The sequence below is a fragment of the Panulirus ornatus genome, chromosome 16 (genome assembly GCF_036320965.1).
Source record: "Panulirus ornatus isolate Po-2019 chromosome 16, ASM3632096v1, whole genome shotgun sequence".
In the NCBI taxonomy this organism is placed as follows: domain Eukaryota; kingdom Metazoa; phylum Arthropoda; class Malacostraca; order Decapoda; family Palinuridae; genus Panulirus; species Panulirus ornatus.
In genome coordinates this window covers 31,017,363-31,030,244 of record NC_092239.1, presented here as the reverse complement: position 1 = coordinate 31,030,244, position 12,882 = coordinate 31,017,363, and the positions used below count along the sequence as shown (strand labels likewise).

At 40.6% G+C, this 12,882-nt stretch overlaps 1 protein-coding gene and 1 long non-coding RNA gene across 4 annotated transcripts in view; one reads left to right on the top strand and one right to left on the bottom strand.

Annotated features, from left to right (window-relative positions):
* Positions 1-3,983: 3,983 nt before the first annotated feature.
* LOC139754209 (uncharacterized) lies at positions 3,984-7,616 on the top strand. The gene is made up of 3 exons (XR_011713854.1): positions 3,984-4,113; positions 6,631-6,791; positions 6,937-7,616. It is a non-coding gene; the product is annotated as an uncharacterized lncRNA (long non-coding RNA).
* A 3,046-nt stretch (positions 7,617-10,662) lies between these two features.
* Positions 10,663-12,882, bottom strand: part of grp (serine/threonine-protein kinase grp) — a 42,333-nt gene continuing 40,113 nt past the window's right edge. For 2 of the 3 annotated variants that reach the window (XM_071671450.1, XM_071671451.1), the window contains one exon: positions 12,101-12,365. In XM_071671450.1, coding sequence (XP_071527551.1) covers positions 12,144-12,365 — 222 coding nt within the window. In that variant the 3' untranslated portion in view covers positions 12,101-12,143. Of the gene's footprint in view, positions 12,366-12,882 lie in introns of all 3 variants that reach the window. The other variant, XM_071671448.1, reaches the window with a different exon arrangement.

The window sequence follows — 12,882 nt, the reverse complement described above, 5'->3', positions numbered from 1 at the left end:
TCATGAGAGAAAGCTGTGTGGGTGATCTTTGTAATACATAACGGCAACAGAGAACAGTGAATGTGACTCACTCGGATGTCACTGGAGGAACCGTGACTCACAATAGCAGCACAGAGCAGCGGCTCTCATGAAGCCAGACGAGTTGCACTGTAAAGGTAATCAATCATCTGATGGCTGATAATAAGACAACGTTTCAGAATCTGGACGAATGTTTTAAAATATTTTTGCGAAAAAAGATCGACAGGAATTCCGTCTCCATTCGTTCGATGCTATGACCTTATGAAGAACAAAATGAGGATAAAATAACGTCCAGAATACACGAACTGAACGAAGTGAGCTATGAATAACATCTAAGGAATTAGATCTACCCACTTCAGACCTGTAAATGAGTTGGGTGTATATATAAAAAATTAATGTTTCTGAAATGGGAAGGCGCACGTGACAACATAAGCAGATGACACAACAAACAGGTGACACAACACAAGCAGGTAACATAATAAAATCAGGTAACAAAAGGAACATAAAATGACGAATGGAGAAAAATTCAGTTTATATCCTTACTGTAAATGAATGATAATCACAAAAAGCAATAAGCAATTAAACAAAGAAACATGTTAACAGACTACCATAAAACTGATATACAGTCAAACCACACACGACGTACTGACAAATACCAACACATAAACAAGTAGACATAATGCATGCACGCACAAACACAAGCCCACAAAGATTTACATGTCTACATCTCTGGTAGTTACCACCAGCATAGGGTATTCAATGCTGTGAATTGTGTACACCCAGAACATTAACTACTTTTACCCATGGATTTACTTTTACCGATGGATTTCGGACTCTACACTACCTCTCCTGTCGTCCCGAAGGGGTCGGTAAGCGTGACTGAGACGTCACTGCATGATGGCAAGTGAGGGTAATAATGTCACAGGGAGCTCCACATATTCCCACATGTGGAGAGCAGGGCAACCAGTGAGAAGCCAGATGCGAAAGCTCGACATACTGTTCCACACCGAAGGGGTAAAAGTAATTAATGGTCTGACTACAATTGGACTATTCACAAAGAAGCATTCGATTGTCACTACAGGTGACTCCTGAAAAGGATTAGATTGACAGAGGAAGATTTCTTTGATAGATTAGAGGTTTCCTAAACGGTAAGGTACGAGGAACTCGTCAGAGTAACTTTTCCAAACTGGGTTAAAGTAACCTGTAGTGTCTCGTGTAACCTGTGGTGTCTCAGAGCTCAGTTTTAGTGCCCCTGGATTCCCGATTTACGTAAACAACTTGAAAAACTTGAATCACACTTGAATATGTCTGTGGCTGATACTGAGGGGTTAAGAAGTGTAAAGTTCTAGGTCTGGTCAGTTATACTGATGATGGAGCTTAACAATATGTAAACAAGACTTGGGTTGACTTCAGTTCCCAGCCTATCATCAAAACGACACACTGACAGATATTTGAAAAGGTCTAATATCTAAATTACCTCCCGTACACGGACAAACGCATACAAACACACATACACTTACACCACACAAGTACATTCACAAAAACATACAACTATGAGACACGGACACACAAAAGCCGCTAAAACAAACGTGAAAAGGTTAAGGAAAGCTGATATTGATTAATGTATTTCAGCTATTTTGGTCACTTACATGAAGTACAAATATTAGACCCATGAACAAACATGAGTAAGACTCGTATGAAGGAATGAGGGTGTTGGGGCGAAGTCAAGAGGGAATGTATGGTTAAAGAAATATGATGTGCACTGGAATGTGCATGAATGTGGGGAAGAGTGGGAATGTGTGAGGCAGTGTGGGGAAGATAAAAGACCTGTGAGTAAGTGTGGGAGAGTGAGAAAGTTTAGGGAGGGAGGGTAGGGGGAAATGGAAGTGAAAAAATACACCTACCCTAGAAGTCGTAAGATGATAATGACCATATGGAGTGAAGATGCGAGCCAAGCGGTCCCAGACCATCCATGGCGCACGTCCAACACAACAATACACCTCCGTACCAACACTCCCGTAAAATCATATACGACACCCAGTATTTCCTGTTACCGTTACTCATTTATAATTCGTAAAATAAGTGTACGTGTTCTCAAGTCTTCTACCCCATCTCATTTTACATCGTTCATATAGTATTCCTTTTCTTCTTGCATTCTGTCCCACACTGTTTCTCTTCTGCAATTGGCCTACGTAGTTTGGAGTAAAAGGAAAATACCTGCAAGTGTTGCTTGCAGGTATTTTGACAAAGCTGTTAGGTGCCTCTGGGGTTCGGTTTTGGTTTATGTGACTGAACCTCACGAGTCCTAATTACTGTGAGGGTCTTTGGTGATATTTGTTTGTAAGTTGCTTTAATGCTCGTTTCAGGTGGAAGGTTTCTTCCAATTTTCGTTATCAATTATTTTTGTTTCTTAGTTTTTTTCTTTTTTAATGCTTTTTGATATCCCAAGTGTAGTAGAAAGGAATGCTCCCGGTCATCTGTCCAAGTTTTCCTGTAATGTTTTACGTTTGTGCCAACACACCTGGCCTTCTTTCCATGCATGACACTTTCACTTCACCACCACCACAAGGCTCTATCACTATCTGGCTCACACCACAACCGTCGTCTGGCTCTATCCCCACCACCTCCTACCTACCACTACTATCACACGGTGAGTGGGGCAGGATAGCTGTCAGCGGACATTGTGTGCTGGTGCTATGCATCATCCAGAAGTCGACGACCATCAATCTTAAAGTAGGCCTTTGGATGGGTTACGCCATACCTTACTCGTTGTAGTCAGCCTAAGCAGAGTCCTCAAACTTTCCTTATTTCAAGTTCATCATGCTGATGGCCTTCCTCCTTTTGTTCCACGCAGGTTCCTCCTCCTCCAAAACCGTCTTTCCTATGACTATCATCCTTGTAGTCCCTTTTTCCTGCGGTTCACCTCATTCTCTCAGGTTTCCCCCAGTGGATTCCCTCGCCCTCAGGTCACTTGCCCTCATATAGGTCTTCTATCTCTGGCTCCCCTCCTTACCCAGGTTTCTTCCCCGGTGTATAATGTGACGCTATTGTTGTTTGTACGACGTGTGGTTCGTGTGTTGTTAACCCCCCTGTATGGGCAACTGCACCAACAGGTAAGGTTATATTACATTAACGGGTTATACACATATCTGGTTTGGGTTTTCTTTCAATTATCTAACATAAACAATGAAGGTACAGTTGTGGTGGGGTAATCTATCCCTCCTAAGCTGCATCCACAAGGTAGAGCGGTATGCTTCTATACAGGTTAGAGACTCCACAGGGATGCAGGAAATGTCACGAGTGACATGATTAACACCAAGTATTAACTCCTTTTGTAATCACATCACCATGACGTCGCGACACTTAACTACGACGTTATGACACAAGTATAATGGTGTGGTTTTTGAGACCCAGAAGGGTCAGGTCAAAGTTTATACCAAAGAATGATTGTACGTGTGTCGTGCAGTCGTGTTCACTGAGAGAATAGCCTAGTTCAAAGGACTATCTAATGAACAGAAAAATGCTGAAAGAAGAGAGAGAGGCATCATGTTATTGTGTTGGGTGTAGTGCACGACTGGTTACGTCACCAGCAGCGGAAGGTGGTGTCCTCTCCACCGGATGGGAGTCCCTCCTAAGCTGGCCTTGAGGTTTTTCCACCGCAATACCGGGTCCTTCTCCCTCCTTCACGCCCAACACTGTAACCACACTTGGGCTTTTCCTCTCACCACCCGACATCGTCTCCCTCACTCAAGCCATCACCACCACCTGGGTCCGTTACCGCCACAGTCATCCATTACAACACACACACACACTTCATGACCATTCCAGTAATCCAAGAATGTCCCCAACCCCTTCTATGGGACAGGAAACTCCGTTTTACACGTTTCGCAAGGTTTATCGCTGACAGCGTGCGAGTCCTTGATTGGCTGGGATTACCGTTTTCCTTTTCCCTATTGGCCTGTCTGGTGAGGGCCGGCAGTTGCTGTGGCCTGGCTGTATATATGAGACAGCCATGACTAAATTCCAGCCAATCCTCTAGCATAGTAAGCCGTATCACATTACGTTCTGACGATTTCCACTAACTTCATCGTAAAGGTGAGATAGCTTTGTGTGCGCGTGTATATTTACCTATTTGTAATGTCTGAAGACAGGTTTTACACTCTAGTCTCCTGTATGTGTGTGAGAGCGTGCGTACGAATGTTATAATTACGAAGCATGCGTGTGGTAGCGAGTTTAGTCCTCTGAAACTGCTTCTAGGTTGGTTTGTATGTGCAAGTAACGAGCTTTACAAACCCCTGAGGGCTTTCCTGTCTCTTGAACCTTCTCTGCTTTTTCTTCTTACCTTTTTTAACATTCAAAATTTCATCACTTACTTTATTCCGTTCATCTCATGTTCTGATACTACGAGAGTACTTCCTAATATACTTTCCTCTGATTGCTGTATCCTTGCATCTTTCTAAGAACTTTTCACTGTTGACCTCAATAAACCGTTTTAGATACTTGACGGTAATCTATTCATCCCGTATTCTTGTCTCATCCATCATCAAAGAATCTGTAACCTCCAACATCACAAGAGAATACGGCATTGATGTGAATTCTGCTCTCTGGACTTTTGTTGTGCTTAAGTGCGGGAATCAAATCTAAGCAGCATATTCTTGTTCTAGCCTACTTGAGTATAAGCTAAGAATAGTTTGCTGACTATCTCCTTTTAAATGAATCTAAATGAAATGGTAATATTTACCAAGAGACAATTGTCTCTTTTACAAACTAAATGCTAAGAGCGTTGTTGTAACTCCATTGGAGATTACATAAAAACCTCCAGAACTGTGAATAATGAGGCTATTTTCTAAAAAGTATGGCACTTTGTAGTTTCTACGATTATATCTCATTTCTCTTTTGTCATTTAACCATATTTGATCTCATGCATTACAAATTACAATCACTTTTTCAAGTTATTGTATAATGTATTTTCACTTTTCATAGTATAGTTTCCTTTAACGCAGATACATATTTGTACGTGAATATTAGTTGAGTACGAAGGTATTTTACCCTCTAGGTGTCTGTACTCTCTCTTCGTTATTACATAAATCCACAGAAATCAATTACTTTAATATATTCACATAGCCTCATTTCTTAAACAATTTCTTACTACGTCCACTTGATCTTTAATAAAATCGAATAACTTATCAAGACAGACTCAACCTGCCAGTATAATTCTCTTCGTGTCGGTAAAGTCCATGGTCACTTATATAACTCGTTCGGCTCATACATTTCAGGTACGACTTTTGTTGCTCCCCTTTGGATTTTATCTGGATTCCATACTTCAAATGGGGTGAATGAGCAGTCGATATATGAATTTGGATGAAACATACGATGTTTTCCCAAACACTTCCTTCGCAATGTACTTATATGTTAATATCAAACAAGATAATTTATTGCTTAATGCAAATGTATAACAATAGACTGATTGGGACATTCGGTATCTTTCAAAAAGACTTACTTGGGATTCATTTTAGCGTCCCATCTTTACTTTGCATTTGGCTGGGTCCAGGTCTGGGGCATATCAGTCTCTTTTTAAGCTGTCATGTGTAATGCACCGAAACCACATCTCCCTTTCCACATGCAGGCCCCAGAAAACTTTCAATTGTTTACCCCAATCGCTTCATGCCCTGGTTCAATCCATTGACAGCATGTCGACCCCGGTATACCACATCGTTCCAATTCACTGTATTCCTTGCACGACTTCACCCTCCTGTATGTTCAGGCCCCTATCGCTCAAAATTTTTTTCCCGCCATCCTATATATACACAAATAGACTTCTTGCATATACCCGATAAAAGTTTCTCGTGTCTCCTCTAAAGAGCAATGACTAATGCCTTTTACTGTTCATTAAGTCCAGGACTCACCCAATTTCTTAGGCTTTTGCCTACTCTTAAGTCTTAGATACATTATACATTTCCCTCTGAAACTATGCTGCATTTCATGGATAATTTTTCTTTTGCGTGCATTCATTCATTTACTATATCTTTCACAATGTCCTTTAGTTTAAGGTATTTATACTCTTTCTATAATTATTTCCACTCCCACTTCTCTGGCCCTGATCGTTCTTGTTGTTGAAATCCTGCACATGATCTCATGTGGCATATTGTGTATACACCCCTCCAGTATTCGGTGATAAATCCTCATTCCACGTCCTGTATGGTTCTCGATTCTCTAAGGTTAATTTTTTCGATCTCGGTGCTCTTTGACGCATCCGATTATTGTTGGCAATTATGCGTCCACTGAATTTATTCTGGAAATTAGCAAATATTATTCCTCTTGTTTCAACATGCTACCCCTCTAATTCCTTTAGTGACGATTTTTCCTTTAACTGACAGTTTACTATTGAGTAATTAATGGAACAGAGTATCAAGAAGAGTCAACTGTTCATAATGATGGGGGTATCCTTAACCAAACCAGAACAGGTGGGCCAATTATCCTTCATCGTCGACGTCAAAGTAGACCAACACTCCGTAATAAGGTGGGATCCGTGGTCATTAACAAGCGGACCAACTCTATTACTCAGCACCTACAGTCAGCATGAAGCATCACTGTCTGCTATTCTGTCCTCAGGAGGTTGCGAGTTAGTGATGACACCAGCATGAAGCCCAGGTCATGCAATCAGGTGGCAGTGGCGCTCCTGATGTTCTTGTTCATGATGCACAATGCTGAAGGTTCTCCCACAAGGGGGGATCTGTTTCTGCCATCTAAAAACTTTAAACCAGACGGGTTCTGTAAGTATAGTCTGTCAGGCCAGTGTATTTGTCATCCTTGGTATACAATGGAGATATCAGTATAAACTTAGTTCATTATCACCTATATTATTGCGGATCTGGTCCAATGTAAGATTTATTCACAAACTGTTACCTTTTCTTGTAGGTCAGTCTTGCAAGCCTAACATTGTGGATCCTCCATGTCTACCTTGCAACAGTACGTCATACCTCATATCTAATAATCCGTGCACTTGCGTTTCCAAGTGGTTGCAAGTACCGTGATTATGTTAGATCCGACACTCATGACATCCACACACCACTTAATGACATAGTTCCAGAATTCTTGGACATCGAGTCACTCTTTGCAGAAGTTGCCATCCCTTCTGCTAAGAAAGAAAATTAACCATCAGCGGCAGAACTGGAGAGAGAGCCAACAGATGACGACTTATGCCGAGGTTAATTTCATGTCGAAGCGATTCCAGTTCTCTGCTGACGACTGAGGAGTCTCCCTCCATGCCGTGATAGTTCCTGATCCGTGATGAAGGTGAAGTGCCTTGCTCAAAAGTAATAACAAACTCAGTTATCTCTGAAGGGAGGTCGGACAGTTTCTAATAGTTCACAACTTTCATCTATTTCTCCTTTTCTCTCCATGTGTTCAAAGCAATTCTACAAACTTCACACATGCAAATTCCTACGATTGACAATGAAAAAATGTAAAGGAAATTTACTGCATGAATATACAAATTACTGTACAGTATGCTCTAAGAAATTCACCAAGGAAATCATGAGTGCGTCAGATCTAAAACTGTAATGTGGAATCAATAAAAATCAATAACCATCTAAAAATTTTCCCTTTTCATCAAAGATATGACCCAAAGCTTAACTTCATCACAATGCTATGACCCTTGATCAAGACTGTTAGTCTTAAATGCAATCGCATAATCCCTAGAGTGAAGGTGCGGCCGAAGGTTGTTTTTTGTTCAAGTGGACGACCTCCTGTAAACAGGAGTACATTCGGTAAAAAGTACATTCGGTATGGAACTTCTGCTCCTGATTGGATAACAGCCTTGATGCTGCAGGATCCTCATAAAGGGGGTATAAGGGCTAATTATCTATACACACATACATGGTATTCTTTCATAAGTTTATCTTACACCTAACAGCTTTCTACCATCATGTATAACCCAAGCACACCTTTCAAGCTCCTGCAGGCTTCAAGGATATCCTACAATAAGTGGGTGAAAAATTAATTCCTTTGCAGAGGATTTCCTTCACAAGACTGTACTTCTCTCCATTCACTGATGATACAACCTTGCCAAAGGTGGCTTTTAACTTATGGTGTAACACTATGTAAACAAAGTTTGCAAATACACAACGTTCTAAAAACACAATCCAAAATAAATCTTTCATACGTTTGCTTTTTTCCATCTATTAAGAAAAGAATAAAAGACAAGGCATATTCCACACACTTTCAGTTTTGCTAGTGAAAAATGTTCTTTCATACTAGTTTCCTATACCACACCTATGCAAAGGTATGTCAGGTTCACAAAACTAGATTGAGGAAAAATTCTCACTTGGCTCCCTCCTGATCCTATTTTCATAAAGCAATAATACATGAGGGAACTATTTCCAGACCCTCTGCTCCCACCACACTGTTATTTCACATGATACGTGAGTTGTATTCTCTTACACCTACCCCTAAAAATTATTTACAGATTTTTGGGTAAAGAAAGAAGACTGATAAAATAAAAATTTATTTCTTCATGCTAGCCAATACTAATTACAACACAAATTACATACAAGTATTTCTTTAAGCTTGAAAAATGGAATGTGAAATGGTCAAATAATGAGAACATCCAAAGAAAAAGCACCCATCAGTGAAAGACTAGAATTCTGCCTGCAAGAGTAAAGAGTGACCTGGGCAATGCAAGGCTTCTCTTACAACTGCAGCACACCATGATGATGGGTACTCAAACTACCTATGTAAATAATGAAAATACTGTACTTCACTTCCACCCAGAACTGTGTTGTCAATTTTCACAAGCCTATCAACAACAGGTTTCACCTGTTCCTAAAATGTTTTCATTATAACAAGTTGGTGTTTAAGTAAAATGCCTGCTAAAGCCTCAGTATCAGGCTTTACCATTTCAACAATTCACAACAAAATAATTTCAAAGATCACTTTCACTGTAATCAGATTCAAAATTTCTGAAGGACTAAGAAATATCTATTACTGATGATACTCTATGGTGGGTCAATGTTGAAACAACTTATAATGTTGAGTACATCTGAAAAATTCGTAAAAGGAGCAATACAAATCGCCTTTCCAGTGTAACTCTTGAAGATAGTAAATTGAATTATCGTCTTTGTTCATAACTTCATTTTTACACACAAACTTCAGTTTAAAAGACTAGTCAAAAAATACTGTCCTCAAACTAAATGGGAAAAATTATACACACACACATATATATATATATATATATATACATGTTGTATATCTCTAATCCTGCATTCTGTGGTCCAGCAATTTAAATATCCTGCCATTAGTTATTAGTTTGTAGATCTGCCACGATGGAAGTGCTACTGGCAGCACCAAAACCTGTTTACATTACAGCCAAGCTAATCAACAGTCCTGTTTATTTCTTACATTCAGCTGTACTTAGCCCTTCAGGATGCCATCCAAGAGACCAAGAGGTGCAGATGGTGCTAGTGGTAATAAGCATAAGCATAAATCATCTATGATTGAAAAGGTTGAGTTACTGAAAAAGATCAGTTAAAGGAACTTCTGTAAAGGCTGCACGAGTACTTTGAGATCATATCCTCAACAGTCTATGACTTACGGGCCAATTTCTGTTTTCCGGCAATGGCCAGGTCCCAAAGATGCTGGATTAAAGAGGTACAACCTATATGTATGTATGTATGATATATATATTTTCTTTCATGCTATTCGCCATTTCCCGCATCTTTTTTTTTTTTTTCCCAAAAGAAGGAACAGAGAAGGGGGCCAGGTGAGGATATTCCCTCAAAGGCCCAGTCCTCTGTTCTTAACGCTACCTAGCTAACGCGGGAAATGGCGAATAGTTTGAAAGAAAGAATATATATTATTATTATTATTATTATTATTATTTTGCTTTGTCGCTGTCTCCCGCATTAGCAAGGTAATGTTTGATGATAAGAGTGGCAGATATAGCGTGTTTTGGTCGAGGTGGTGTGCAAAGTGAGAGGGTTAGGGAAAATGATTTGGTAAACAGAGAAGAGGTAGTAAAAGCTTTGCGGAAGATGAAAGCCGGCCGGCAAGGCAGTGGGGTCAGATGGTATTGCTGTGGAATTTATCAAAAAGGGGGCGACTGTATTGTTGACTGGTTGGTAAGGCTATTTAATGTATGTATGGCTCATGGTGAGGTGCCTGAGGATTGGCGGAATGTCTGCATAGTGCCATTGTACAAAGGAAAAGGGGATAAGAGTGAGTGCTCAAATTACAGAGGTATAAGTTTGTTGAGTATTCCTAGGATATTATATGGGAGGGTGTTTATTGAGAGGGTGAAGGCATGTACAGAGCATCAGATTGGGGAAGAGCAGTGTGGTTTCAGAAGTCGTAGAGAATGTGTGGATCAGGTGTTTGCTCTGATGAATGTATGCGAGAAATACTTAAAAAGCAAATGGATTTGTATGTAGCAATTATGGATCTGGAGAAGGCATATGATAGAGTTGATAGAGATGCTCTGTGGAAGGTATTAAGAATATATGGTGTGGAAGGCAAGTTGTTAGAAGCAGTGAAAAGTTTTTATCGAGGATGTAGGGCATGTGTACGTGAAGGAAGAGAGGAATGTGATCGGTTCTCAGTGAATGTAGGTTTGCGGCAGGGGTGTGTGATGTCTCCATGGTTGTTTAATTTGTTTATGGATGGGGTTGTTAGGGAGGTGAATGCAAGAGTTTTGGAAAGGGGCAAGTATGCAGTCTGTTGGGGATGAGAGAGCGTGGAAAGTGAGTCAGTTGTTGTTCGCTGACGATACAGTGTTGGTGGCCGATTCATGCGAGAAACTGCAAAAGCTGGTGACAGTTTGGCAAAGTGTGTGAAAGAAGAAAGTTGAGAGTAAATGTGAATAAGATCAAGGTTATTAGGTACAGTAGGGTTGAGGGTCAAGTCAATTGGGAGGTAAGTTTGAATGAAGAAAAACTGGAGGAAGTGAAGTGTTTTAGATATCTGGGAGTGTATTTGGCAGCGGATGGTACCATGGAAGCGGAAGTGAATCATAGGGTGGGGGAGGGGGCGAAAATCCTGGGAGCCTTGAAGAATGTGTGGAAGTCGAGAACATTATCTCGGAAAGCAAAAATGGGTATGTTTGAAGGAATAGTGGTTCCAACAATGTTGTATGGTTGCGAGGCGTGGGCTATGGATAGAGTTGTGCGCAGGAGGGTGGATGTGCTGGAAATGAGATGTTTGAGGACAATGTGTGGTGTGAGGTGGTTTGATCGAGTAAGTAATGTAAGGGTAAGAGAGATGTGTGGAAATAAAAAGTGTGGTTGAGAGAGCAGAAGAGGGTGTTTTGAAATGGTTTGGGCACATGGAAAGAATGAGCGAGGAAAGATTGACCAAGAGGATATATGTGTCGGAAGTGGAGGGAACAAGGAGAAGTGGGAGACCAAATTGGAGGTGGAAAGATGGAGTGAAAAAGATTTTGAGTGATCGGGGCCTGAACATGCAGGAGGGTGAAAGGCGGGCAAGAAATAGAGTGAATTGGATCGATGTGGTATACCGGGGTTGACGTGCTGTCAGTGGATTGAATCAGGGCGTGTGAAGCGTCTGGGATAAACCATGGAAAGTTGTGTGGGGCCTGGATGTGGAAAGGGAGCTGTGGTTTCGGGCATTATTGCATGACAGCTAGAGACTGAGTGTGAACGAATGGGGCCTTTGTTGTCTTTTCCTAGTGCTACCTCATACACATGACGGGGGAGGGGGATGGTATTCCATGTGTGCCGAGGTGGCGATGGGAATGAATAAAGGCAGACAGTATGAATTGTGTGCATGGGTATATATGTATGTGTCTGTGTGTATATATATGTGTACATTGAGATGTATAGGTATGTATATTTGCGTGTGTGGAAGTGTATGTATATACATTGTGTATGGGGGTGGGTTGGGCCATTTCTTTCGTCTGTTTCCTTGTGCTACCTCGCAAACGCGGGAGACCGCGACAAAGCAAAATAAATAAAAATATCTTTCATACTATTCGTCATTTCCCGCGTCAGCGAGGTAGCATTAACAGAGGACTGGGCCTCTGAGGAAACATCCTCATCCAGCCCCCTTCTCTGTTCCTTCCTTTGGGGGGAAAAAAAAAAAAAAAAAAAAAAAAAAAAAAAAAAAAAATTAAATTATGCAGGAAGCATGTTAGTGGCCAATGCCATGTTCCAAGTAACCGGCCCTTTCACAATTATGTGCAAAAGGCCTTCTTTGATGCGTAAGAAATGACGCTTGAAATCTAAGCCACACCCCTTAGATAGCCGAAAATCAACAAGGATATGCTGTCCCATGTCAAAAACACTTGCCTTTAGCACCAGCTGTGCTCCACGGCGGTCTAATGTTGTCACTGTCAGCTGCAGAAAAAAAAAATCAAAATGAATATTTCATAAAAATATATGCAATATTACAGTTCAATCACTGAAAACATTTCAGATGTAAAATAAGACTGAATATAGGCTCCGATCAAATTTTTGCGATACCCTTATGGACCTCCTATGAAGAGTAATCCATGCTAGTTTGGAAATCAAAACTAGAAATCCACTAGATGTTTGCAATGTCAAAAGAATTAATATCAGAACAACCAAATTACATATGACATTCCTAAATACACAAGAAATTATTTTTTCAATATTTTTATTATACTTAATCACTATTTCCCGCATCAGCAAACTAGTGCCAGGAAACAGACGAAGAATGGCCCATCCACTCGTATACAGAAAAGCCCATACACGTGCATATACATACATGAATGTAAATAAGATCAAGGTTAGGTAGGGTTGAGGGACAAGTTACTTGGGAGGGAAGTTTGAATGGAGAAAAATTAGAGGAAGTGAAGTGTTTTCAATATCTGGGAGTAAACTTAGTAATAGA